Consider the following 26,971-nt stretch of genomic DNA (forward strand, 5'->3'; position numbering starts at 1 on the left):
TAATATGTGATCGCGTGTAACAATCGATACAACATCCTCTCGCTTCGTGAGGTTCGCGGCTCGAACTATCTCTGTCGTGAACTCGTTGAACGGTATTAACGTTTTTCGAGCGGTGCTTAATCCATGGGAACTGCAGCGAGCATATGTAACAGAACATATTTGAGATTGCGCAACTGGCATCGCTCGCTATTACGCTGATGTTGCTCTCGCGTGTGTCTCGACGTTTAATTCTTGCGAGATTAACTTCTTAATTCTGAAACGTATACGTTTAGATTACTCTCGAGTTATTCGTGCATCCCTTAGGAGAATATTCGACAATTCTCGTTTCGTTATCGATTGAATTGCGAACGAGCTATCGAACGAAATGAAAATTCTCTCGGAATTCAAAATGCAGTACGACCTTTCTTGTAGACAATTATAATGCCCGTGTCAACGAGCTGCCAAGAGCTAGATAAAAATGAGCAGTTTACGAGCATCTCTGTACTTATTACGAAATTCTGTTTATTAGGGTTCGAGTATACATAATCGAGTTTTAGTACTGGCCATAAAGTACTCAGCACCGTCGCAGTTCGACGTTAATCGAACTAATCTTTCGATTTCTCCGCGATGCCCCGTAGTTCTCCGTAGCGCAAGATTCTTCGGGATCTGCGCTCGTTAATCAGTTCGGAAACGAAAAACGGTTCACCTAGGCGGTTCTGGAACGCGGACCGCCACTGTGCGCGAATTTATGCGGTTCGATAGCACGGGCGTAGCCGGTGTAAAAGCTGATATCGGCCCCTTAATGCCGTTGCGTAAGAAAAGATTTACGGTAATCGCGAGTTTTGAGTCGAACAGCTGCCGGAAACAACGAAGGAACGTTGATCACCGCGTAACTAGCCGGGAATATTTAATTTAATCCCGTTTACGAGGAAAGATCGACGAGGAATGCCTATCGTCGATGATTATGGTTTGATTGCCCCGGCGAAGTCTGAATCGCTATTTTTAGCTTAAACATATAACGATTTCCTAAAACAGTTTCACGATCCACGGAAAAATCATAAATACAAGTAAACACGTTTGCTTCCTGACTCCGTTTAATAGTCGATGGCTATGTTCATTCGATGACACGTAGAAAAACTGTTCGACGTGAGAAATGATCCCAGGTGGACGCAATATCGTAGGCATAGTAAATATGAAAAACAAACACGATAATCGTTACGAGATTCCAAGATGAACTTCCTCTTTTAAACGGGACCTTTCGAGTGGATTTTAACGATCTGTCAGAAGTGTCGGCCGACCGTTACCTTTCACAATAGCTGCTCGAACTTTCGACTTATATTTTCAAAGAAGATGACATTCTCCGAATACTAAATCACAGGGTGCTAGAATTGCTACTTCGCCCACAGACGACCTGAATTTCAGGCGGTTTCACTGCTTTATTCCGTGGTATTATCCTCCGGAATTGCCACTTTCTTCGCGAGTCAGCTGATCTACGGGCCTACGTGTAGGAACACGCTTTACCTACTCGGAATACGTCAATAGCCACATATAATATTTTCCACGCGAGTAACGTCAACGGAGACGTTCATAATTGATATTTCACTGGTAGAAAGTCCGAGGCGTCGAAGCCGAGCGAAGTGGCTAATCAAATTCGCCCGTACGACGCTTCGTTCTCAATCAACTACCTGAATATTTAAATTGCATCCCCGCGTAAAGGAGGCTGCGCGTGGGACGTTACGCGCGAAACCCGTAAAATTGATTAACAAACCCTCGCGAGGCAAAAATGCCGAATGTTAAGTGCGCATTCGAAATCGAGCCGAACGGCGACGGCGAGGATTAAAATGATTTAAACCTTCGCCGTCTCCCCTAACGCTCGCCCGAAACTTTCCCCAATATTTCACTGACAAAAAGAAGAACGCGCGCACGTAACGAAATAATCTACGGAACCCGCATTTTCTGGCGGCGACAAATTTCACCGGCGTTGTCGCGTTCGCACACCGCCGCTCCTCGCACCGTCGTCTGGAAACGCGACACCGCTCGCGCGCGCGCGCGCGCGCACACGGCCACCGATTCCGCGAACTTATTACACGGCCACCTAACAAATTCACTGACAGCCGTTCCTCACCAGCCGGGATTCCGATGGTCGCGACCTTGCAATCCGAGCGGCGCGATAAACCTGTTCGCTGGAAGAAGGCGCGGAAAGACGGAACGGCGCGCGGACAAGGGAAGAACAACCCCCGGGCACGAGCGCGTGCTCGCGGCGAATGAATCGTCGCGAATTTATCACGACGAAACTCGAGGCGACGAGCGACCGCTCCCCTACTCCTCGGCCGGCAATTAACGCGCGTGATTTAGGAGCGCGCGACGCGAGTTTTAAACGTCGCCGGTCTTCCTTCCCGCCGTCCACGCTCCCTCGCGTAATTCCGCGGCCATATCGCCGGAGCATCTTCCTCGTTTTCGTTTCATTCTTTCCCCCTTTTATGGATTCTCTCAATTTGTTCTATTTCATTCGCTCCCGTTCGGCCGCATTCCGTTTCCTCGTTACGTCTCGCCGCGCTCCATTCAGATCAGTCTTGCCCGCGCGCCATTCAAGCCTGGCTTAGCTGCCCGGAGACCGTGTTGCTCGTTTTCGCCGGGCCTCGCAACGATCTGATAATTTAGGCTCAGCTCGCGTGCACGCGGTTCGTTTTGTTCACCGTTTTGCTCCTTTCGACGCGATGAGTTTATTAGCAACCCCTGCCGCGCGGGGCGTTCCGACTTATTCGCGAGTGCTCCGCCGTTTCCGTGCCACGTGGAACTTCGTCCTGGAAATTGTGGACGCGGTGATCTTGTATAGGGAAAAACATATTGATCGTTTGACGAATGAAGAAATGTAATTTCTCGTTGTAGAGTAATTCTGTAATTTTGAAATTAGCTGACGGATTTATTTTCGTTTAAACGGATGGACTCTATTTGAGCGGTTGGTTTCTGAAATTTTTAAATACTACAGTGCATATGCTTGGCAAATAGGATTGACATTTCAGATCTCGCATTTGAAACGCTGAAATCTCCGCAACTCCGAAATAATAGCTGCAATTTCTTGCACTGAACATTCCCATTGAACTCGCAGAAGTCGAGAAGCGGCCGTTCTCCCGCAGGTTTCGAGAAGTCATCGATCCCAGCAGACGCATCCTTCGAATTCCCTCATTCAAATAACTCTCTCGTTGGTGGTTTTGACGGTTCCGACAGTTGAAATTACACGTTCCGCTGCGGGGTTGCGTGCGCGCCGAGTAAATCAGGTAGGATGCGATTACAGCGACTACTATTAAACTATTACTAAGAAGCACCGCAGTGCAGGGGCCGAGCATTTTGTTGTCGACCGCGACGCGACTCGCTGTCGGCTACAAAGGAACCGGGATAATTGGGCTCGTTTCTCATCGCTGCCCTTCTCCGGGCACATTTCGCGGGACACATTGCGCGTGACGCGTATCCCGGGGACGCCTGCAAGCCGTTTATGCGAGCACCGTCCGCCCGAGGAGCGCGTTTTACAACGAATAGAAAAGAATAGGGGGGGGTTCTCGAATGTCACCGATGCACAAGAAACGATGAATCGCCAGAATTCCCAGCGTATTATTAAACTCCGCGTATTTCATTCCTAAAGGGATCGTAACTCTGTCTCCCGTGGGTCTATTCAGGCTCGTTCTTATTATGCAAAACTACGGCGCCGACACGCCCACCATAACGAATCCAATTTAACGCACGCTAAAGATCGTGAGTGCCTAGCGCGCGGCCGGTCCGATAGCGTGCTTTTATATTCAATTTATTAGTCGTGAAAGCGACTACTTTGGCCGAGCGGTTTCTGGACGCCCGTTGCACCGGCGTGCTTTGTCAAATTCGAGGGTCGTGTCGCCGTTTCGCCAACATGGCGGCCGCGAGGCCCGCAGCAGTGCATCGTCGTCCCACCGACGCACGCGGCCGACTCGCTTATTTAATATCGCTAACTTATTGCCGCTTGTCAACGCGGTACCCGGCGTATTTATCAACCCTCGGCCGACACTTACTCATTAGCCTAACCGAGCCTAAGCCGGATCACTGCTAACGCGCTGAACGATCGCTTATTATCAGTTTTTACGTCCCGCGGCTCATGCCGGTGCATACTTTCGCTCGTTACAAAATCGTTCCGCGATTTTGCAACCGTTCAAACGGAGGAATGCGTGCGGGGTTTAAACGAAGCCACGGACACGTCTCCTTTGTGTCCGCAACGGATCCGCAGGATCCTGTTCGTCAGATACTCGCCGATCACGCCAGCTGCGTTGGATTGCGTGCACGGCGATAATTTCGCGCATATTGATTGCGCCTTTTGTAAGGTTCCAACCGGGCTAGCTTTCATAGGCGAAGCCTATAAAAAGGGGAAAGTTATTTCAACGATTAACGGATTTCTTATGACACGATCGGATTAGAAAGATTTTTACCTTCCATCGATATAAATTCTCTTACGCATTACAATCTATAGATACCGCGAACGCGAAAAGGATCTGTGAAATACGAAGGAAAAATGACATCGGGGTAAAATAAAATGTTCTATGAGCGAAAATCGTTGAAAATTCAATCGCTCAGCCTGGATCGCCGTGCGCTTTAACATTAACAAAAATTACGACCATTTGGACGATTCGTTGGCTCGTTGCACCTCCTTTGAACTTGCAGATGCCCGGTTGCATATGCGCATACACATAAATATACATCGTCACGAGGACCCGGCGGTCGGGAGACGTTCCCCGGATGGCGGCCGCATGAATTCTCCGTCTCCCTTTCACGATTTCATTCGGTCGTTTCGCCGCCGACGGCCGGTGACCATAGAAACGTTCTCTTCCGAAAGGAACGACGAAACGGTCGCGCTCGATGCCTTCTTCCACCGGGGGCACGGTTGTAACGTCATCGATCTTGATCGTTCGCCGCGTAACGACGCCGATTGTGCTCGGACACGATGAGCCTGAATAAACGCGGAAGAATCTGGGACGGCCTATCCGCGTATCTCTGTCATCGCCGGATACGTCGTGATAACCGATGATATATGGCCGATTGTTCGGTGAACCGCGAATCTTCGGGGGCATTCGGCTGACCCAGATCTCGCGCCACCGAATGACGGTCAATATGACACGTTACCGTTCCGCGACGTCGCGCGTGGGTTGCAATTTTTCTTGAGTGACAAATGAAAGTAATTTGTTACTCTTACGGGGACAGGCAGAAGGTGTACGTATTCATTAACTTCTGTGAAAGACGTGGAAAATCTATTGAAATTTTATTTTCCATGATTATTACTCGACGAAGTCGATGTGAGAATATTTTCATAATTGTTTATTTACCTTTCTCGATATTAAGAGGTTCGTGAAAGAATAATTCTTCTGTAGTGGTAATTAAACGCAGACTATATGGTTCGGTCAGTGACATTCCGAGGAATTTGAAAAATTCAATTTCACCGGTGGTGTGTTTCGTTCAAGCTTCAATGTAAGGGATTGAATAGAGAATTACATTGGAACGGAATTCAATCGGAGAATGTGAGTAGTTTTTGTGTGATGCAGGCGTGAAGGTGGCAGTAACAGTAGCACTGCTTGGGTGATTTCAATGCGTGGTCGAGCAGTGTCGCTGGGTTACGCATTACAAGCAAGCATTCCGCGCGAGCTATCGATTCAAAGAAGTGGACATTTTTCATCTTTCCTGCATTCATATTCTCTGAATAACTATACAGTGGCTGATAACGCCTTTCGAATTGTTATAATCGAAACATACTAAAGAAAAATACAGTTCCACACCTTCCATTAGTAGTCTAAACAATTCAAAAAAGAAGCTACCATGGAGAAGAATAAAATTGCATGAGAAATCTCGACGATCTTTATTAGCTGAAAATATACGAAAACTCAATCAACTAATGATCCGATCCAATTAATCGGAGCGCCGTGCACCGCGCCATTAGTAAACGTGGGAACACCGGACCGACTAATCAACGGAAGCCCTACCCACGAAACGTCGATCCTAGTTAACAAGGTGTCGACGAGCCTCGCCTTAATCCGAGAGTCATTACGCCGCACATAATTTGGGAATAAGATTCACGAGGTTATAGATCACGGCGATACGAGGCGTCGCTATTAGCGCGACTCATTACGGGTGTAGCGGGTGCGGAACGCGGCCAATAGGTTAGACAAGCTGCGGTGAGAGGTTTCCTCGGATTTTATCGCGGCTCGGACACGCCTAGCGTTCGATTCTACCAGTTCGCGCCTGCTCCGGACAATGTATTTCTCCCTGCGAACAAATTGATTAGTATAATACCCGCGGTAAAGGCGTATGCGCGCACGCGATCGCTTGCATCGGCGAATAAGCGAGATCGCGGTGGATCGTTCTTCCGCTTTCGCGCGAAAATGCCAAGCGGATCGCAATTCCCGCGCAATCGTCATCGATTCAGCACGACGCTCAGTCCCTAATCCCGAAGCCGCACAGAACGCTCGCGATTAATGACTTTAATTTACACGGAGCCGTACCGCAGCCGCGCCAGATTAACCGTCGCTCGATCGGCATCTTCATTAACCTTTCGACCGAATCAATTAAATCGAACCGTTCAGTTAATCTCCGCGAAGAAAACGATTTCTTCGGTGGCGGTTGTTTGTTTTTTAGCGAGGGCGCGAAATCTCGCGTGTCGGTCACGCGAGCGGCTTCGGTGACTCAGGAAAGGCACCGCTTCGCGCTTTTTAGACGGATGACACGCACACTTGTACCTGGTAGATGATGTCAGGTATCCTCTTGACGCGAGAGTGATATCGCGACGATCATGGAAAGTACCCGGCGGAAGAAGCTTCTGAAAAACCACCGTTGAAGCCTCGATCGAGCCTGGGATAATCGGCGAGACGCCAGAGAATACACAAGAGTGCTAAGGTGCCTAATGATCGTCGCGAAGGCGGAAAGGATTTTCGCGTGTTAAGGGACAAAAGTCGGCCCTGTCGATGACCGGGGTAATCGAATCGGCGAGTTCTTTGACCAGAGATCCGGGTTCAGCGAAATCAGGCGGTTCGTTGCCACGCGAGGAACGTCGATTCATTGCGATCGGGGAACGGTACGAGCTAACAGACGCGTTTTTACTGGTTGTTCCAGGTGTATCCCGGATGGCGGGGACGTCGGTTACACGATGACGGAACTGCAGCCGTCGCCGCCAGGATATCGAGTCCAGGATGAGGCCCCGGGCCCACCTTCCTGTCCTCCGGGCCCCTACAAGTACGCGAGTCACGGCCACGGGAGCGAGTCTACCAATTTCAAGAGTGCCGCGTCGTATCCTCCGGAAGGCTATGGCCTTAAGCAGAGTCCGTCTCGGACGGTGCTTCCTAACGAGTACTATCGCCGCAGAAACGACGGCAGGAGGTCCGCGGAGAACGAGCACGAGGCTCCTGGCAGCGCAGCTAAGAAAGCCACAGCTGCCGGTTACAACGAAAGTCACAAGAAGAATACTGCGGGCTACAAAAACGACAGCGGGTACGCAGCCTCCAATCAACCTTCGCTCTTCCTACCTTCTTCTCCGTTCGGCTGACTTACGGGATTTCATCCTACGGGAACGTGAATATGCCCCTTTCGTATTGGGAATATTATTTATATGAAGCTTCGTTAGTTCGGGATGCGACTTTCAGTCTGACGAGACGAAATTTTAGAGCTTATCCTTGTTCGTCTCTCGACGCTTGTATCGATGTATCGAGTTTAACATATGCAAATGCGAGGAGATTGAATGGGAAGATCGATGGAAGGACTATCATCATGGACATTTGCGTATCGTCTCATCTGCAGTTCTCGCGGAGGACTACATTCCTCCGATGGAATCAATTACTTCGACCGTCCAGTACCTCTCGCCGCATGTCTCGATCGTTTTCCTCTAAAATCGGAAAAGAGCACGCGAGTTTCCATTCAGCGAGCGCTAATTGAAGCGCTTTAATCTTACTTTCATAACAACCGGTCGCTTTCCTGGCCAATGCAAAACGACGACACGAGCATGAGGGTTAAAAGCGACTATTCAGTAGAGATTTTATTTACAATATAAACGCACTTAGAGCGATAAGCGTACGATCGGGCAATCAAGTCGTAGGATCGATCGGCCTCGCGGCCGCGTTGAGTCAAGTGTTTATGATAGGATATCCCGGGCACGGCTCCTCTGAGTGTTCTACTATCTGACCGATCGAGGGTCAGTTCAGGAATCAACCCCCATTACGCGGGAATTAATTGTTCCGCTAATGAGAAACAAGTTTCCACGGTTGTTTACTCACGGTCTCTATCGGGCAGCTTTTTGCGGGCCAGATAAGAGATACCGTTTGGCAGCCAATTAGACGTTTCTGTATTAGTCCCGGCACACTTAGATTTCGCGATAGGTCGCGCGGTGCGCGCTCGCGGCATTCCGCGGCGGTGTAGCGCGTCGCTTCATCGTTACCGGGGTCCAGGAACGACGGTCGCAATTATAGCCTGATTATACGTGATTCCAGTTACGCTGAACTTGTTGACTATTCCATAAATTATGCGGCGACCACGCATCCCGGTAATAAAGTGGTTCAATGACATCGCGCAACACAGAGACCCGTTGCCTATCCGGCTACCGGGACCACGAGCGTTTTATGAGTGATTCATTGAGCTAATCCGCGAGAGGTCGCGCCCAGAGATCGTCCTCTCGGTGTCTCGAACGTGTATCGTTAAGCGTAGTCGCGTAGAACGGCGCGCCGTCCTCGGTGCGCGTCCTCCTTTATTCGCCTGCGCGTTACGACGGAACGACTCCGACTTTTAATGGACCCCATTCTCGTTTTATTATTTTCCGACGTTAACGTTAACGCCTTCACACAGCCGGGATTGCACTGTAATTTCGTATCGTCCGGCTGATGTTAATGAAAATTGATTACTTCCTCGTGTGTATCAGTCATTTGTTTATTTTCACGATATTGTAGTAACCGCGACCGGCGCGCACGGTTGATTAATTGAATAAACAGTTATTACTAGGTTGGGGATCTTTGTGCGTTTACGGCTGACAAAAATCCTCAATATTCAATAAATTAGACGTTGCTATAAAACTGGCCGCGTTCCCCGTGGAAATAAAACTCTATTTAATTCCAGTTCCTCTCTGTGTCGTTGCCAGGCGAAAATATGTATTTGCATAAATATCAGAAATTCTTCCGGGGTGATTTACAGCACGACCCCTCGTTTGCGCTGTCTCTGATTAATAATTGCCAATTAACTCGTTTGCCAGCTCCTTACGGGACAGTTAAAAATTCTAACAAAGAAAACTAATTGATTTCCTGGGCATTCGCGAGTTATGACTTCAAATAACAGCGTGTATCCAATTAATTTGACTTTCTTCGCAAAAAATCCACAATTACGGTCGTAACGTATGTATAACGTCCATGCCGGACTTCTTTTTTACTTTCCTGCGGGTAATTATTTTCATGTACAGAAATAATTGAATTTTTATGAATGCGGGATAACGGTTGATAGAGCGCGACTAAGGGATTTTTCTTTGTCGGAACAGGTACAGCGAGAGCCTCGGATTTGATAGCTTCACGCTCCCTCTCAACGAGAGAGACGAAGCGTCGCCACCGCCAACGCCTCCAGTCCGAGACGCGTCCAGCCTCAAAGGCGTCTGCTATGGGCCCGGCCACGAGAAATACCCGTCCTGGCCCAGCGCGCCGGAGAGACACCCGGACGAGGACGTTCACGGCACAGGCCATAACAGCGGATCCCATCGTTCCAAGTCCTGGACCGATCACACCAATTATCCGAAGGAGAAGCCAGCCCAATACACCAGACCGCACACGAAGAGGCCCAATCCGGCGTTCACGCAGCAGGTGACGTATCCCTTCAGTCTTCTTCTTTTCTACGCTCAGCCAGTCGATGTTCGAGAAATTTTCCATTTACTCTTTCAATTCGGATACGTGGATCGATCGATAACTAAATTACTTGAATAACTAAGGAAACTTCCTTTCATTGCAAATACACACTACAATTCTATCTATCTATCACTATTATTTTAATAACAACATCGGTATTCTGTGTTGTGGTCGCGAGTGTTACGACGATAAAAATCTTCCCAATCGGATCCACTTGACATTTATTTTCGACTAAAAGTTAAAGGGCAACAAGGGTAACTTCTCGGCCGACCCCGGTAGATCATTCCGCGCTCGCAGCGATACGTCACCGGGCCAATTACGTTTTGCAACGTAATTCGTCCGCGGACGTGTCGGTGTGGCGGGTATCCCCCTTATGTCGCTGGGCCGGTTACGAAATTGAAAACTCATTTGCAAGGAGGCGAAGCGCTTTCGACAGTGTTAACGAGTCACGAGCAAGCTCGGCCGGGCGGGGGAGAGCGCGCCCGTTCTCGTCGTGTTTCCAGCGGCCTGAAGTTTCACGGCGTCGATGGAGGAAGTTTAATTGGCCGGGAACGTGTCGCGTTAAGCATCGGGAACGGGCGTAGGTCAGAACCTTGGTAAATCGTGCTGCGCCCTAAAACGACACACATAATTAATCTCCCACACCCGCAACCCTCCTTTCTCCTCCGTGTGACATAATCGTCGTTGCCGTTGCCGGACTCCGGGCGAAGTAGGCCAGCAATTTCGTGGCAAGCACACACGAGAGAGGTGTTCGCGGCGCGGCGGGGTCAGCCCCGACCCCGGTGTCCCGGCTTTTAATTCCCGTCGTGTACGGCGAACGGATTCCATTCTTTCCAGTGGCTAGAACCACGGCGGGAGCAATGTTAATGCGCCCGTAACTCATTCGGCTTTCCTTTTGCTCGATTTAGGACTTCCTTATTAGTCGGCCGGCCGCGGCTTTTCGCCGGCCAGCGTAATTAGCTCGTTCGCCGGCGCGGTTCATTTTAAATTGAACACGCGCGATACGCTGATAGGGGTATGGGAAGAGCGTCTCGCCGTTGCGGGAGAGATGAAAAAAGGGATAAAAGGATACGCGACTTAAATCACGCTCCCCGTTGAACCCCGCGCACACGCGGGATTACGCAACGGATTACGCAGTCCGCTCGCAAATGGGATACGCGACGCCCGGAGAACAGTCACTCTGAACCGCTCTTAGAAACAACAACGATTTCGCGCGTTCCAGCTGAAGACCGTGATGGAGCGCTGCGAGAAGATCCCGGCCGAGACTTTCGAGTCCCGCAATAGGGGCAACGTGGAGGAGGAGCCGAGATTGTGGCCCCGCGTGGACCGCGAGGGCAAGGCGCTCGGCGATGAGGAGTATGTCGTGCCGTCGCCTCCCGAGCGCGAGCAACAGACCGCGCAGACCCTCAGCCACGCTGATCTGGAAGCCTACGTTAGGAGCTACCAGGATCCCCAAGTGTCCCAGGTACCAAATGCTTCTTGTACAGTGATTACTATATTTATTCGTCTTCGAAAATAGTAACTCGGTACCTGTGTTGTTTCGTTCAGTCAGGAGACATAGAATAAAATATTAGTGAATGGATAAATGGTAACATTGAATTTACGTTTAGGACGGTTTTGATATTGAAAACATTATACTATCCGGGCGTTGAAATCACCAGAGTGGTACTGCTTCCCATGCGTTGAAATCTCTCGGACATTTCCTTATTAAAAGGTCGTTAAGGTATATTGATGTCGATTATTAATGAGAAACGATTCTTCTGATGCAGGTGGACATATACCGGGAGGCAACCTTAACGCAAGCAGGTCTCGAAGAGTACACAAGGGTGCAACACTCTCAGCAAGCCAGCTACGCACAATCCGAAGGCTATCACAGTTATGTTTCCAGCGTGGACTCTACAACGAACACTCCATTCCTCGACAGGTATTACCAATCTTCAAAATTCTTTTTAACCAATTTTCTTTCGTGACTCTTACGTTAAAGCTCCAACTGTTTTTGAGATTATCGAATATGATTCGATCGTTTGCATAAATCGATTCCGTTTCCAGATTGCGAAGAGACAGCGAAGCGGTTGCACAGAGGCCAGCCTCGACCTGGGAGGATACATCCAGGGAGGGAAGAGACAGCGTGGTAACCACGTCAAGCGGAAGCGCTTCCAGCAGCGAAACCTTAAAATGGCACGGCTCCATGTCAGATGTTAGCGTTTCGAGCGGCTTGCCAGCACGACAAAGTACATCTGACCGATGGCACCATGGCTCGATGTCGGACGTCAGCAGCGTGAACGGCGGAATTCTGCCTCAGAAGTCGAGCAACGGGTGTCACGACAAATGGCAGGGCTCGATGAGCGATGTCAGCAGCACTGGCCTTTCTCCGACAACGAAAGGCAGACACAGCGAGAAATGGCCAGACAAGTGGCAAGTTTCAATGAACGACCGTAACAAACAGAATCAGGGTAGATCCAGTTTGCCAGCCGTGATCAGTCACTGCAGCTCGTCAACCAGCGTGGCTGATGTTTCTACGGTACGAGAGAGCAAATGGCAAGAGTCCAACATCGACGAAGAATCTCTAGACAAGTCACAGACCAGCTCTGAATGGGATGGTTCGATGAGAATCGAAAGCGATAAGTACGGATCACTGGCGCAGCCAATGCCGCAGAGTCCGATTCGTCAATCGATCGGTCCAACGAGTTCACAGAGTCCAGAAACATGGAACCCGATCCACGGGTCCATGTCAGACGTTAGCCAGGCTAATGGGCTCTCATGTAGCAAACAGCTGATCGCTCATAGCGCCAGAGTGCAGACCCCACAGAGACATCACTCGGAGAGCGTGCTGTATTTGGACCGTGAGAGGAACCAACGGAAATTGTACCCTGTCAGCACTACTCAGCCTCAAGAATCCACTCAGTCTTCAAGGTATTACGTTGATTGAATGAAATATTCTTTCCTTCGTAAATGGGTAAATCAAAGAAGAACTGAACATTTATCTTAATCGAGTATTCTATAATCCGTTATAACAATTTACTTTATATCCATATATGGTACAATCTTCATGTGTCATTAATCTTTCTCTTTTCAGGATGTCTTCAACGCTGTCCCAGCAGCCGCAGATATCAGTGGCGGAGCGCATCAACGAACTAGAAAAGCAGCAACAGCAACAGATGCGTTACACCTACTTGGACCCAGAGAAACGACATCGAGTCTCCGATCCAACGCTGAAAGCCATACAAAAGAAAGCATTGCTGTCTTTCTACGAGAGACACCACCAAGCCTCCTGGCGGTCTGAGCCGCAATTAGCTCAAGGAACAGCTCCTGCTCCGCAGAGTCCACCGCCGCAACCTCCACCTCGTCCCAGACCATCATCCTCCAGACGAGCCAGCTCTGCATCTGATTATGCCAGCGGCGCTTGGCGAGAGAGTGCAAACAGGAGCCAGAATCAGGGTAACGGAGACTTGCCCAGTCCCAAGCATCAGCACAGCAACAGCTGCGGCAGTCTGTCCACGGATTTACTGGGTCCTGTGATAGTTGGTCCTGCTATATCGATCGATGACTGGGTACCAGAGAGACCGCCTAAGAAGCCACACCTGAGAAACGTCTACAACGATCGTGTGCCTAGCCCTGACTTGCCACCGCCATCTCCCCCAACGGTCACTGAAAACGAAGTACACGATTGCGACGATCCACTGCCACCCCCGCCACCCGAGCTCAGCGACGATTGCTTCACGGACACCCAACGGAAGTCCAATCATCACCAGGATGAGTCCAAGGCTCGTGACAGATCCTGCGACAGACACAAACTGGAGAGACACTCGATGAGAAGATCGAAGCATGGCCCTAAAAGGGAACACGAGAAGCCTTCGGGAAAGTCATCGCCTAACTCTCCCACGAAAACGCCTCAGGAGCCAGACCATCAGTTCGTGAGAGCCACCATCGCGCTGAAACACGCAGAGTCCGAGATGGTACTGGAGAACGGTGTCTCCGCTGGCTTCGCCACTCACAGAATGGTAGCTACAGGTCGATCCAGTCTGAGATACCCCTCGACTCAGAAGCTGATGGTGAATGGAAGAGTGACTCCGGCGAGAAGAATATCAGAGGAGCGGTCCTTCTCGAACAGACCCCCCGCGCAGCTACCTGATCTCATATCGCAGCGATACAGCGATTCCGGGAACCAGCGGCCGGCTCCTCAAGTGCCAGTCGAGCCGAGGATCATCCGACAGGAGTCCATGAGAGTGGACGGGTCCAGGCTAGACGTTTCCGGATTACTTAGAAACGAATCCTCCCAGAGACACGAATCATCCTCCGGACAGAGACCTCAGCCCCAAGTGCCCAAGAATATCGACAAGACTTCCTCGAGTAATCAGTCGAATCAATCGGTGAGACCAAATTACTTGCCAGTTCCGGAGAACTCGAAGAGCGCCGCCAAGTATCTCGAGACCGGGAATCACGGTTTCTCGATCGGCAGCCCAGTGAAGACGGGTTACGAAGCGAACTCGAAGATGTTCCCGTCGGAGTCGAGCCCCCAGAAGTATCACGAGCCGCCGAAATACGTGCCGAATCATCATCAGCGCCACGGCGACGTGACGCAAAGGAATTATTATGCGCTTCCGCCGAAGTACATCGACGCGCCGAAGCAGAAACCTCAGCCGCAGTGTCCCACGGACAGGTACAGCGGCTCGGGATCGCCGAGTTCCCCGCCGCCGCCTCTGGCGCCACGGCAGAACACTCCGGGCAGGAAGTCGCTGCCGCCACCGCCGCGGCCCGCCCCTCCGCATGCCATTCAGGGGTAAGTTTCACGACTTTCCATTCCATCTAACCATTCCGCGGTGCTCGTCACATTATTCTCCGCGACGTTTATTTCGTTGCACAATGTTGCGAGCTGCGAGAATGCCTTCGAAGATGATACGTGTCAAAGACACCGGCGCGATTTTTGGGGAAGTTTTACGAGGCGCCGCCTCTCGGGACGCGTTTCGCAATCCGCGAGGATCTCCCTCCGGGTATTTGTTTAACCGGTCGTCAATTAGAGATCTCGAGGACCGGGACGGTTGTCAACGGCCAGCTTGAGCCGCGGAACGCACACGGTCCTGTAATTGCGGCGTAATTGAATGGTAAATGGCCGGTACCTCTGAGACGCGCTCGCAGGACCATCCATTATACCCGCTGCGCGATGTCCTGTCTGCTTATCCCACGATCGATCAGCGGAATCAGTGGTAACCGCGAGCGCACATTCTCCCGGTGTTGTCGATAAAACGCTTATTAACGACCGGTAAGATCGATAGATCGGGAAGAGCGGCGCAACAACCCTCCAGCAACCCTTTAAACACGTTATTCCAGGAGATACTACCTAGAAGGAAGAAAAGAAACGAGGATTCCTGTCGATTTATTGGACGGCCGACGATTCGAGATGAACGGTACGGTAAACGGCGCTTTCAGGAGTTAGTTACGGTACCGATGTTCGCCATTGTTTCTCACGATTCCTCGGGGAAAAATGGCGGACAGGTGTTTACAGTTCGCTCGAAGAATAACCGATTCGACGGCGCAGTTCGAATCGATGATTGTTCCGCCGTTCGGATAAGCGTCGCCGGCAGATTATCGGCTATGAAACTGAAAGAGCGGTCTCGATTTTTCCGTGCACCAGTTTAAATCCGCAAACTCGTAAATCCCCGGGGATCAAGGCCCCGATAGTTCGGCGAACTCCTGCTCCGCTCACAGCCAGTCGTTAATTATTTTCTCGTTCGCCTCGCTCGACCGAATCGCATGCATTACCATCGGATTATCATTGCAAATCTAACGGTGCCCATTACCGCCGCTGATTTACGAGTGTGTGACTTTCCCTGAATCGCGTCCGGCGAGAGTCTTAAACGACATCGTCGCTCGGGCCCCGCGGAAACGTTTATGATACACAGTTTCAATTAAACCGCGGTACATCGGTAAATTCCGCGTTGCAAGATCACCGTCGTTCCTCCCTGCCGCGAACCGGCCGCGCGATGCTCGTTTTGCCGTGTCCCTAATGCGAGCCACCCGCTTTTTGCCCGGGATCGCGGCGGGCTTAGCGCGATCTACTTACGGGAATATACGCCATAATTCGTGGACTTCGTGTGTTTATGCTCGAGGAAGCTGTTCATAGGTATCGTAGGATTAGATTAATTCGAGAAGACACAGGTCAATGGAAATTTATTCGCTGGGGACTTTCGTATCAGCGGCAGGTGGTACCGGATCTAGCGTTATTCGAGTTATTTCGAATAAGTATCGACGTTCACGGTAATTGGTCGGATAAAGTCTTGTTACTCGGATTCTCAACCCGGATAATAGTTACCGATCGTGCTCCACAAATTATCCATCTAATTATGCCGGCGATTCGTCTTCATTTCGAATAAATCGCGTCATTTTTAATGGACCTACACTACACCTATCGAAACTAACGGGACGTTTGCTCAACAGTTAACGCAAGCACCTCGACTAACGAATACATAATTATTAACAATTCTGTTGGAGACTAATTTACTAAAATCTAAATTCTCACAAAGGGAGTGAACGAACTATGAAAACCTTCCATGTATTATTAAACTTCTTCGCAGCAAATCCTCGCATTAAATGCCAGAAACAATACCACGCTGAACAATACTCGAACGCAGTTACATTGCTACCAGCATAAAAATCCTACGTGCGGCTCGAAGAATCCAGGGCTCGAGATCCTTTTTCTCACGATAAAACGTCCTTAACGTATCAGAAACTCCGATCGACGATGCAAATGATCGGCGGTCCCCCGCGCCGGTATGTCCATCGTAAAAAGCGGAAAAACTCGGGCAAGGACGATACGCCGCGAGAGACGCGTTCGATCGGGAAACGAGGAGCAGCCGAAGCCGTTCCGTGACCCGGCGCGACGCCTCTTTGTCCATCGGGCCGTTTTTGGGTCAAGAGACGTTCACCGAGTCGCGGTTGCGGGAATCGAGACGGTCGAACGTAATAAGGCTGAAGGGGGCAATAAGAGCAACGTAGGCAACAAGAGAGGAAATTAACGATGGATTAATAATAATTCCACGGTCACGGGCGTCCCGAGGATCCCCGTGGCAGCGGAGAAGGGAGCTACAGGATGTAGGCTCGATCTCACGGGGCGATAAGCCGTTTCACCTTTCTTTTGTTTCGTTCTCGCTCTGATTGGGTGACCAGCTGGCTTCTGTGACGGTCGAGCGGTCCTCCGACTGCTCGAGACGGAGGTTCCGACCTCGGGACACGGTTCGCGGAGCAAACGCTTCGACCTTCGACAGGAAGGGAAGACGGGAGAGAACTATAGAGGAGACAGCAGAACCGTTTGCTAGTCGATTCGTTTTTCTTCTTCTTCTTCTTCTCTCTCCCTCCCTCTCTCTCTTTCTCTTTCTCTCTGTCTCTTTCCCTCGTCCCCGTCTTCGTTCGGGAGTATTCAAGCCCGCGAAGACTTAACCTTTCGGTCGAACCGAGCCACGAGGCAGAAAATGTCAGAAAAAAGGTTACCCGCGTGGCACCAGGGGCGTGTTGGCCTGTTCTTCGCCGCTCGATTATGTTCGCCGCGTTCTCCGCCGCGCTGGAGGAGTTGAACGCGTGAGAATTTTCGTCGACCGTCCCGTCGAAACTCTTTCTCGATAACAGGCCGCGGTTTATCGGCCGGTTACATTTGCGGAACGGTGTCGTTTCTGGTTCCCTCGTCACGGCGGCGAGCGGAATCAGCGATACCCGAGGAATCGCGTGATTTACTCGTCCCCCGATATAATCGGCGTCGCGCGGAGCGCAATCGTAAAAATCCGCTGACACGGATCTCGTTCGAGCTCGGTAATCTAATCGCGCAAATTGCCGCGCGATTGCCGCTCGATTCTCGACGCTTCTTCTTAACCCTTGCGATTTGTTTCGCGGCTGAACACTTTCTTGCTGATTATCCGACGGGGTTCCGAGGGATATGTTCATTGTAAAAGCGAATTTATTGGATAGATCGAGCGTTTATACGGGCGATGTTTCTCTCTTTCATTGAGTACCGTATACCTAGTGAAATTAAGGGGTGAAAGGCGGCAGTCATAATTAAAAACCGCCGCAGGAAATTCAAGTAGCTTTTAGCGAACCGTGCCTGTCGGCCGTGAGTCGACGACATCCGAGGAGAAAAATGCCGGCTCGAATTTACAGTCTTCCCCGCGAGAAATTACACGACCGCCCGCTGCTTTATCGCTAATTCCCATTACACAAATATCCCAGCTTTTCATCGCGTCGAGTCCGGAGCATTAATTGGCTCTAGGATTCATGGCCCGGCGTAAATCGCGTCACGCTAATGCTCTTCGTCGAGGAAGAAGGTTCTGCTTGAAGTTTATGGATTATCGCTCCGTACACGGTGTCCCCGAAATGCTGGGTCGGGTCCCGAGTCTGAGGAAGATGGAAACGTGACGCGTAAACAGGCGGCCCGCGAACGTTTCCCTTTTAACTGTGGCTGTTTACGCGTCGGCCTGCACCAATTTACGCGCCACCCACGCTCAATGATCAGAATTACACGCGATTCTCGGAAAAAGAGCCGCGTGCGTTCGACGGTGTTGCCTTGGGAACGCGTCGTCAGATCTGGCACATGATTGACGTACGCGGTTGATCCCGTTTCTGATCTGGTCTGCTTTAATAAGACTATTCTGCGGCCGGGATGAAGATAGATGGCCGACGAAGGTCAACGCGCGCATCATCGGTCATTATTCCTGCCTTATAAAATGGCGGAAGTGTGGGGACGCTGAATGGACATACTGGGAGTAATGAAACCGTGAATCTTATTAGTCATTAAAGAAATTGTACGAATTTATAAACGTAAATCTTGACGTCAACGACTTCTCTTCGAGTAAGTTTCAAAAAGCGTTGTGTTTGTCCCACCAGGAAACGTTGAATAGTTCTAATGAAAAGTTTTCTAGTGCAATGGGTAAATCGGATCTGACAAGGTTCTAGTAAATAAATGGAGGCAGTTAAATTTGTATCGTTGGATCGGTTTATTAGTTCCGAATAAAAATGACAAAGCACCGTGCCGAGGCAATGAGACATGGCGAGAGTAGCTTCTCAGTAGTCATCGAACCAGTAACAAATTCTTTATCCATTTAGCTCTCGAAGCATCGAAGTGCAGACGAAGCTACTTAGCGGTGCTATGACAATCCACCGACCTAGATCAGCCTTGTTCCCCCATTTTCTGTCATTTCCATCATTCTTGCTCTTCCCTGGACTCGAACAGAACTCGTTTCGCTCGAAACACCTGCGGCTGTATAAAGGCAAGACCGCGACCTCAACGGGGTAGCCAACGGCTGCACCGGGTATCGCTTGACACCGGTTGCTGTACGCCGTTCCTCCTTCTCTCAACCAAGTCGGGTGACATCGTGTAAGGCTATAGCTGGAGAAGAAAAAGAGGCGCACGCTGGATCGTATTATCATACGACGGACAGCTACGGCTCGTCTGATTTCGTTGCGCCGTTCCCTACGTGTCGCCGAGAAGGTTGTTTCTCATTCTTTCGAATGCTCCGACGAATTCTTCATTCAAATTCAACGTAATAGCATTTTGTTTATCGTTCATCGAGGATCGATTAAACCATCCGCGAAGTAAAAATAAGGTTCCAGATAAAATCGATCGATAAGATTATATAAGAATGTTAATACCATTGTTTTTTTCCTTGAGCGTCATATTATCGAGTCCACTTAACACCGAATGGCATTCATGACACAGATACTAACCATTATACGTCGTTTAATTTCAAAACTTGCGTATACTCTGCAAACAAGGAATAAGTATTTATTGCCTCGGCTTAGTCGATCTTTATTTCACGGATTAGTCACAAATGTTTAACGCACAATTGTACCGCGATCCCAGTATCCTTCATAAAGTATCGTAGGAACACCTATCGCGATCGATCACTCGTATTGGAAAAATTTATTACTTGTTTAACCTATGTATTTGTTTTAGCCGATCGCGGCGTAATTGATAAGCGGTTTCGAAACCATAGGTGCCACACTTGCTATCAAACCCGCACCGACTGCAGAAAAAGAAATCCGTTCGATCGCGGAAATGGCAGATTATCTGGGAACTCTGTGCGCTTATCGTCAACTGCGCTTATCAATCGCAGGAAGCGCGACGGTAAACAATTGGAGCCAGCTTTTGATTTCCTCGGCGCGAGTGAAAAGAAACGGGACAGCTATTAATTATTCCGATCGTCCGAGGCTTTCGTGCTAGACGCGCGATACGTTTCGAGAGACGGCGTCGGGTTACCTGAACCCGCGCCGCGTTTTATAATATTCGCTAATTGTCTGGGCGTCCGCGCGATTATTCGCGGCGCGGACGCGGACTGCTGTGGCGCAACCGCGTGAGGCAACGTCGACGCATCGCGTCTGCTAATTATCAACGGCAATTAAAACGAGAACGTCGCGTCACACCGCGCCGTTCGTTTCAGCAGAAGTACTTTCGTCGCTCGGGAACTCGAGCGGCGCACAGTGCGCTCCTTTGAGGCGAGCTAGCCTTCTCCGCGGTGTGTAACGTCCTCCCTTGGTGCGTGGCGAGACTCGTTTGACGACTTGTTAAGGAACGAGGTCAATTGCATGCAATCCCAACTAATTCCGAGCGGGTTTAGGAGCGACTGCGAGAATACTGGTAGCACACGCCTTCATTAACCTGGCTGATTAACGGCCGACGAAAAGAAAAGAAAAACCAAGGATTCCCAAATTTCGTAACCGCTCGTCTCCTACGAACGCGGCTGAACGGAAATACGATGTCGGCTCGAGACCGTGCATTCCCTTCCGACACCTCACAGAAGCGTTCCGATACTTCCGCGACCGACGGTTCGTTGCAGTGTTAATACCGGAGCACACAGAAAATTTATCGAGCGCCGCGACGGCGTATCGAGCTTGACGATGAAGTTTCCTGCACGGTGAACCGCTACGCCTGCCATGGAGGGTGTTCAATATTCGCCCGATAACCAGTTATTGGAGTTGATACCAGCTTAATTAATTGCTCGTTATAGTATAATGATTATAACTTTCTCCCATAAGCCACTTTATAAACCGTGCATACCAACGTGGACCCGCGCAATAAATTGCGTAATAAAATCTCCCTTCCCTTCCCTCGTAGCCCGCTTCCGTCCCTTTCTCCCCGGCCGATTTTTCCGACGACCCCGAGGATCGCCGCGTCGTTTCCCCGGTGATTTTATAATACCGCCGCGGTCTTGTTTTTCCGCCGTTTTAAAGCCGATCGCCGATAACACAGGAATGCGTGTTATACCAAGCTTTAACGGTCAAATAACTCGTATGCGATCGAAACTGGGAATGCAAGCGCGGGGCACCGCCGAGGCCGGCGTGGCGCGGCGCGCAAAACCGAAACTCGGACCGCCATTTTGTCGGTGCAGCGTGGTCGGAGCTCCTTTCCGCTCAGAGTTCGGCTCCGTTCCAAGCGAAGTGTCGCGATCGTCGGTCACGGAGAAAGAGCCCGGAGCGGCGAGAACAAGGCATCGAGTGGACAACAATGACAACGACGAGGAAGACAATGGGCAGCGAGTCGAGACCGGGCCGACACCGGACACGGGCTCACGGGAGCGTCTCGAGGAACGGTATCCGCGCGCGGCGACACTCTATCTTACGAGTAAATGGTTAAATTGCCCGGCATTATTAACCAAGTAATTTACCGTTATAACGCGTCGTGCGGTGCCGCCCGACGAAACGTTCGACATCGTCACCGAACCGATCGGTTTTTCCCGATCGCCGACAGTGGAAAAAATTACGCCTTCGTGTCGCTCGCACCTGGACAAACACGCGCTACGCCCACGCCTCTCTCTCTCTCTTTTTCTCTCTCTTCCTTTCATCGTTGACGGTTCCATTCTGATGTGTGTAGCCTGGTCTCGTTTCCCGTTCCGTTTAATTGGCTCCCGTCACCACCGTTCGACGTAGCGGACCGTGTATTGGGTGTTTCGTGAAACTGCGAAGATACGTTTTAGTGCTTCGTTTAAAGAGTCTAGGCTTGAAATAACTGCAGACGATTTCTTTACACCCAACGCGAGATATCGGGACTAGTAAAAATCAATCACAGTCGATCGATAAGGAACTAGAAATGTAATTATAGGTTTAACGCTGTGAAGGCACTTAAAAGCGGAGAAAAAGTACAAAGTATCCGAAATGGGGCAAACGCATCGAAACTGTTCGATTTCATTTAAAAAGACGTTCTTCTACTTTCTACCGTTTCCAAACTACAGTTCAAACCAGTTAAAACGTACACTACACTCCGAGATTTGCATTCAGCTCCTTTCACTAGCCGGCCAGCTCTTCCACGAATCTGTTCCGCGATCCGCGTATCCTCCAGGTTTTCACGAACACCTCGGCCGGACACCGTTCGCCTGGGACTTGGCTTGCGGCCAACAGCCTGCTCGCCACGCGTTCCGATGGTATTCTGGTCAGGCACGTGTCCCGCGCGGAACGACTTTATTATTGCGATGGGTGGTCCCCGGACGGTTTTCCGAACGAAAAACACGTTCCCGGGGGCCGCACGTGGCGGTTCGCCGGCGGTGCGAGTGTTCCGGGCCACGTGCGGTCGATACGCGCGAAATTGCCGTGCAATAAAGCCCTCCCTCGGCCGTCGTAAACTTTCCGTGACCGTTGTTCCTCCCGCGGAACCAACGGAACACGGCCCGCAGGCGTACATCTCGGAACGACCGATTCGGAGACGAACAACCGGCATCAACGACGCGGCGTCGTGGACCGATCCCGCGACCCCAAGCGACATGGCCGAGGAAATCGTTGACCGCTGCTCGCTGGAAAATTGCCGGGGGTCAGTGACACCCGACACGGTAACCGCGGCGGCTCGCACCTGCGGAAGAGCCCGGCGTCAAACCGCAGATACTGATACCATCGGGATCCTCTTTGCTCCAGGCATTGCCTACGGGACGTTCCTGGAAAATTTTCTGCCGATTCTCTGATTCGTGAACATCGGTCAACCCTTTGCGGACGAAGACTCTATGAAGTACACAAAGCTTGCAACATATGGAGCTAACTTATACATCGATTGCTTAAACAGTAGTGAAAGAAGGGGACTATACACTGACCACTTGCTATTCAAGTAATTAAATCATTCGTTTGAAGGTTAACACGTTCGCGGACGTGAACATTGTGGCATTCAGTTTCTTTATTATGCGAAATTATGTGAATGCTGTAACAAATTTATAAGAAATGTTCCCATGTATTCAATTTTGTATAGTTTTGAGTTAAAACATTCCAAATTTGGATATCATAATGAATTTAAAAATAAATCGCTAGTCTATTTTTACAGATAGAATTGTTAGTCACTGTTGTTCATGATCTAGATTTCTCAGAGCCTTGTTTACTCATGCCTTCAATAACTCGGATCCTACAATCGTTCCTCGAGATGTCTGCGATTGTATCCTGCGAGCATGCTTTGACGAATTTCTTTTCGAAGCGTTGGTTTGTCAATTGAATTGGATAATAGAAGTTCTACTGTATTGGATAATCAATTCTATACTTCGTTTGACAATTTCATAGGTTTCTGTGAATATTGCTCGTTTCGTTTTTTAAAGCTTCGAGGTTGATCTAGGAAATACTAAACACGCGGGGGAGAATCATAATTTTCTATTTTAGAATGACTACATTGTAGGTTAACCCCTTGCCCTACAATATCGTGTCAGACTCGTGGTGAAGATTTCAAACAGAATTCAACAAAAAAAAAATATTAGTCGATTCGTTTGAATGCAAATTATATATTATTCTTCTGTTATCAATGATTATACTTTAGATAGATAGAATAAGACTGGAATTTTCTCTTATTTTCAAGAAATTATGAGTAACAATGTAGTCGGTTGGATCACAGTTCAGAAAGAAATCATAGAACAAGGGGTTAATAGGTGGTTGCGTTTAAAAGCCATTCGGAAAATGAGAGTTTAATATGGTCCGCGCATTTTGTCCACGACTGTAGAACACGCACGATGACCGCAGAGTAGATATAAATAGGCTGCTCGGTAGATGTGCACACTGCTTATGCTCGCATTCCGGGAAATGGAGATTGCTTTGAGAATGGCTCGGAATGTGGAAAATTGGCGGCGCGGTGGGAGTAAATGGTATTTGTGGCGAACAGATTGAATTAGGGATTCCGAGAATGTTCAGGTACGTATTCAAACACCGACTAACGATTCCAGTGATTATTACTGCATTCCTGAACTCTGTAATATTTCTCCCTTGAGCTTTCATTTTTTTCATAGAGGCCAATTCACTGTTCGTTATCCGATTACAAAACTAAAATACCACGTGCCACGGTTGCTAATAAATTGAACGAGTGACTCGATAATTATAAATCGCAACTTGCCCAACATAGTTATTCCTCTTCGCAAACGCCAGACAATGCTGCTCTGTCCATTCGGTGCACGTTGCAAGACCTTGGATCCCGGTGTGTTTTGCATCTGTATTTTACTGTGCATCGTAACGACGAATCCCCATCTGGCTCATTAATGCCATGGAATTTATGCAAAGAACAGCAGCGGACTCCAAAAATCTTTCAGCGCGGAGAACCTGGCAAACAGATGGCTGCAAACAGAGACACCTGGCAAACAATCATTGTCCAGACCCGCACCTCGGTATCCCATATCTGGATGTACTCCGGGCCGCTTTATTAACCTTAGAATCTTCAGTTCGAATTAACCAGCTTACCTGGTGAATATTCATTCATTCTCGATGCTTCTAATACCTGCCTTTACCGAAGCGAAAATAATTCTTTAAAATTAATCTGCAAAGTATGAGCGACAGCTAATTCTTTTTGAATATTCTGCACAAAGTAAGGGAAATATAGAATCCAGAGAATAGAGGAAACTAAAGGACGAAATATTCGAACGGCCTCTTCCTCGGTCGTGTTAGGGACAAATGAACGCATCCCACCGGCGCCGAATAATGAGAAGTGTTGTACAATGTCCCAACGACGATGATCTCACTTGACGAACGCCAGACAGAAAGAATCCGTTGCAAAATGTCTGCTTGCAAATGAATAAGGAAGAATAGAACGAGCGAGGAGACATCGACGCCAGTGTGCTCACCGGTCGGAGGCATAAAGATCGGCGAGGATCTCGATCTAATCGACAGCGCGCCGGCGAATATACACCGTCGCTGCCGCGGGATTACACGAGCGCCGCTCGGTGAATTTATTAAACCGTGCCGACAAATGAAAGGACGGCCGGGAGATTAATGGACAAAGATGAGCGTACGATTCGCGGTTTGTTTTTCTGCCGGCGCTCGGCGGCCGTGCCCGCGAATCCTCGCGTTAACCCTTAACACTTTGTACCAATTCGCCCCACTGACATTCCTCTGGTCCAAAACTATCGATCTTCATAGGACAACGTTGAGAATAAAATGAACTGAATTTTTGCAAATATAAAATCAAATATCGCCTTCGCCTATATTTTTTTAGGCCGAACCTAAAGATTTCTATTGCACAACGTTAAATGAAACGAACGCGACAAACTTTTACGATTATATATCACATCTGAAAGAGAAACTCTTAATGAATTCAAATTTTCTCGAAAATATAATGACTCGTAGTCGACAGTACACGGTGAAGCATTGATTTTTCTTACACAACGTTGAATGAAATGAATGCGACGAACTTTAGCAATCGTGTATCACTTCTGAAAGAGAAAATGAAATGTCGATGCAAACGAAAATCTTAATGAATTCAAATTTTCACGAAAATGTGATGACTCGCAGTCGACATTTACACCGTGAAGTTTATCGATCCACTTAAGGGTGGAAATCAATTCGGCGTACCGAGACACAGCGCGCGCGTTGAACGGGACAAGTTATATCGGAGGCCTGACGGATGCGCGGTATACGGCGTCTGATGTCAACGGGCAAAACTCGATGATTTACCTCGGCGACCGGTGAAACGAATGCCGGGTTTAACGACGCCCGACGATACCATTAACGTTCGCCGCGCGTATATTTAGCGAGCTTTAATCGCCCGCGTCTCGTCCGCGACAGACAGCCCAGTTGGATAAGCGGCCGCGTCTCTCCTGGGGTTGACCTTTCCGGAATGCAATTTTAAAGCACTCTCCCGACCGCGATAAATTCGTGCCGGAGAAAGTGTTCTGATCGCGACCGTCGTCCCCGCAAACGATGAGATAATGCATCGAAGGTCGTCACTTCTGGCGCTGAATCTCGGACGTGTCCGAGAGAAAGTCCTTCGACGCGCGCCTGCTTTTTCCAATTCGATAGGACGACGAGAGGCGAACACAGGGATGGCATGGATTTTTCGCAAGCTTGCAGTAACCTTTTTAAAATCAAACTCCAGCGAAGAGTAGAAAACGTTTTAAGTAGCGCTATCGGTAATTTAATAGGAGTCGCTCTATTTTCTACAACTTCTCTGCAACGAAAATAAGAGAAAAGGGAGTGAAAGTAAAGAAATCAAGAGACAACGAGTTGTCGAGAGAAATTGAAGGTCTCCCCGATTGGTTGATAATGCGTTAACCGAGTAATTCTTCAATTCGCACCGCGTGGGCCGAGTTATTGCATTTATTATGCGTTTCGAAGGTACGTTCCCCCATTTTTCAAGAAATTAATTATCGAGACGAAAGGATGATGTGGTGTGGGCCCGATTTAAAGAATATATTCGCCTAGAAAGAAAATGGTAAGAGTATATTATAATTAGAGAGGTATATAGAGCCGCCGGGTGGGTCGGAGCTCGGTCTCCTCGTCGGAACGTGGGTGTCTATTAGCGGTCGCGCGCGGAACACGAACTTTCGCCACGGTGCGAACCGCCGGCTTCGACTATTACGATAAGAAAAATATTCTTGGGAGGAGAAGCACCGTTGCCCTCGTTCTCGCAATCTGTCATTCCAGCCCGCTGGAACGAGAGCGAAGTGTAAACGCACTTTCTACCGGCCGTTTTTCCAGCTGTCCGCGGAAGTGCATCGATAACCGCTGATAAACGGCGACCGGCCCCGCCGCCTGCAGAACAATCGCGTTCTTTGTCTCCCACCCCTGTTTTGCTGTTCCCCGTTATCGCCGGTTTCGATAACCATGTAATTAAAATGTTCTTACCTTCGACGCCCTCGCTCGTCCCTTGTTTTCGCTGGAATTATCTGTTGAACTCGTTTCAGTAACTACTATTC

General features: G+C 49.4%; 1 protein-coding gene across 2 annotated transcripts in view; it reads left to right on the top strand.

The window, feature by feature from the left end:
• The window catches only part of Shrm (shroom), a 170,033-nt gene that overhangs the window by 90,414 nt on the left and 52,648 nt on the right, over window positions 1-26,971 (top strand). For both annotated transcript variants that reach the window (XM_031971991.2, XM_031971992.2), the window contains exons 2-7: window positions 7,099-7,473; window positions 9,497-9,812; window positions 11,077-11,319; window positions 11,624-11,778; window positions 11,904-12,767; window positions 12,931-14,634. In XM_031971991.2, the coding sequence (XP_031827851.2) occupies window positions 7,133-7,473; window positions 9,497-9,812; window positions 11,077-11,319; window positions 11,624-11,778; window positions 11,904-12,767; window positions 12,931-14,634 (3,623 nt within the window). In that variant the 5' untranslated portion in view covers window positions 7,099-7,132. The remainder of the gene's footprint in view (window positions 1-7,098; window positions 7,474-9,496; window positions 9,813-11,076; window positions 11,320-11,623; window positions 11,779-11,903; window positions 12,768-12,930; window positions 14,635-26,971) is intronic.

The sequence above is a fragment of the Nomia melanderi genome, chromosome 7, assembly GCF_051020985.1.
Source record: "Nomia melanderi isolate GNS246 chromosome 7, iyNomMela1, whole genome shotgun sequence".
In the NCBI taxonomy this organism is placed as follows: domain Eukaryota; kingdom Metazoa; phylum Arthropoda; class Insecta; order Hymenoptera; family Halictidae; genus Nomia; species Nomia melanderi.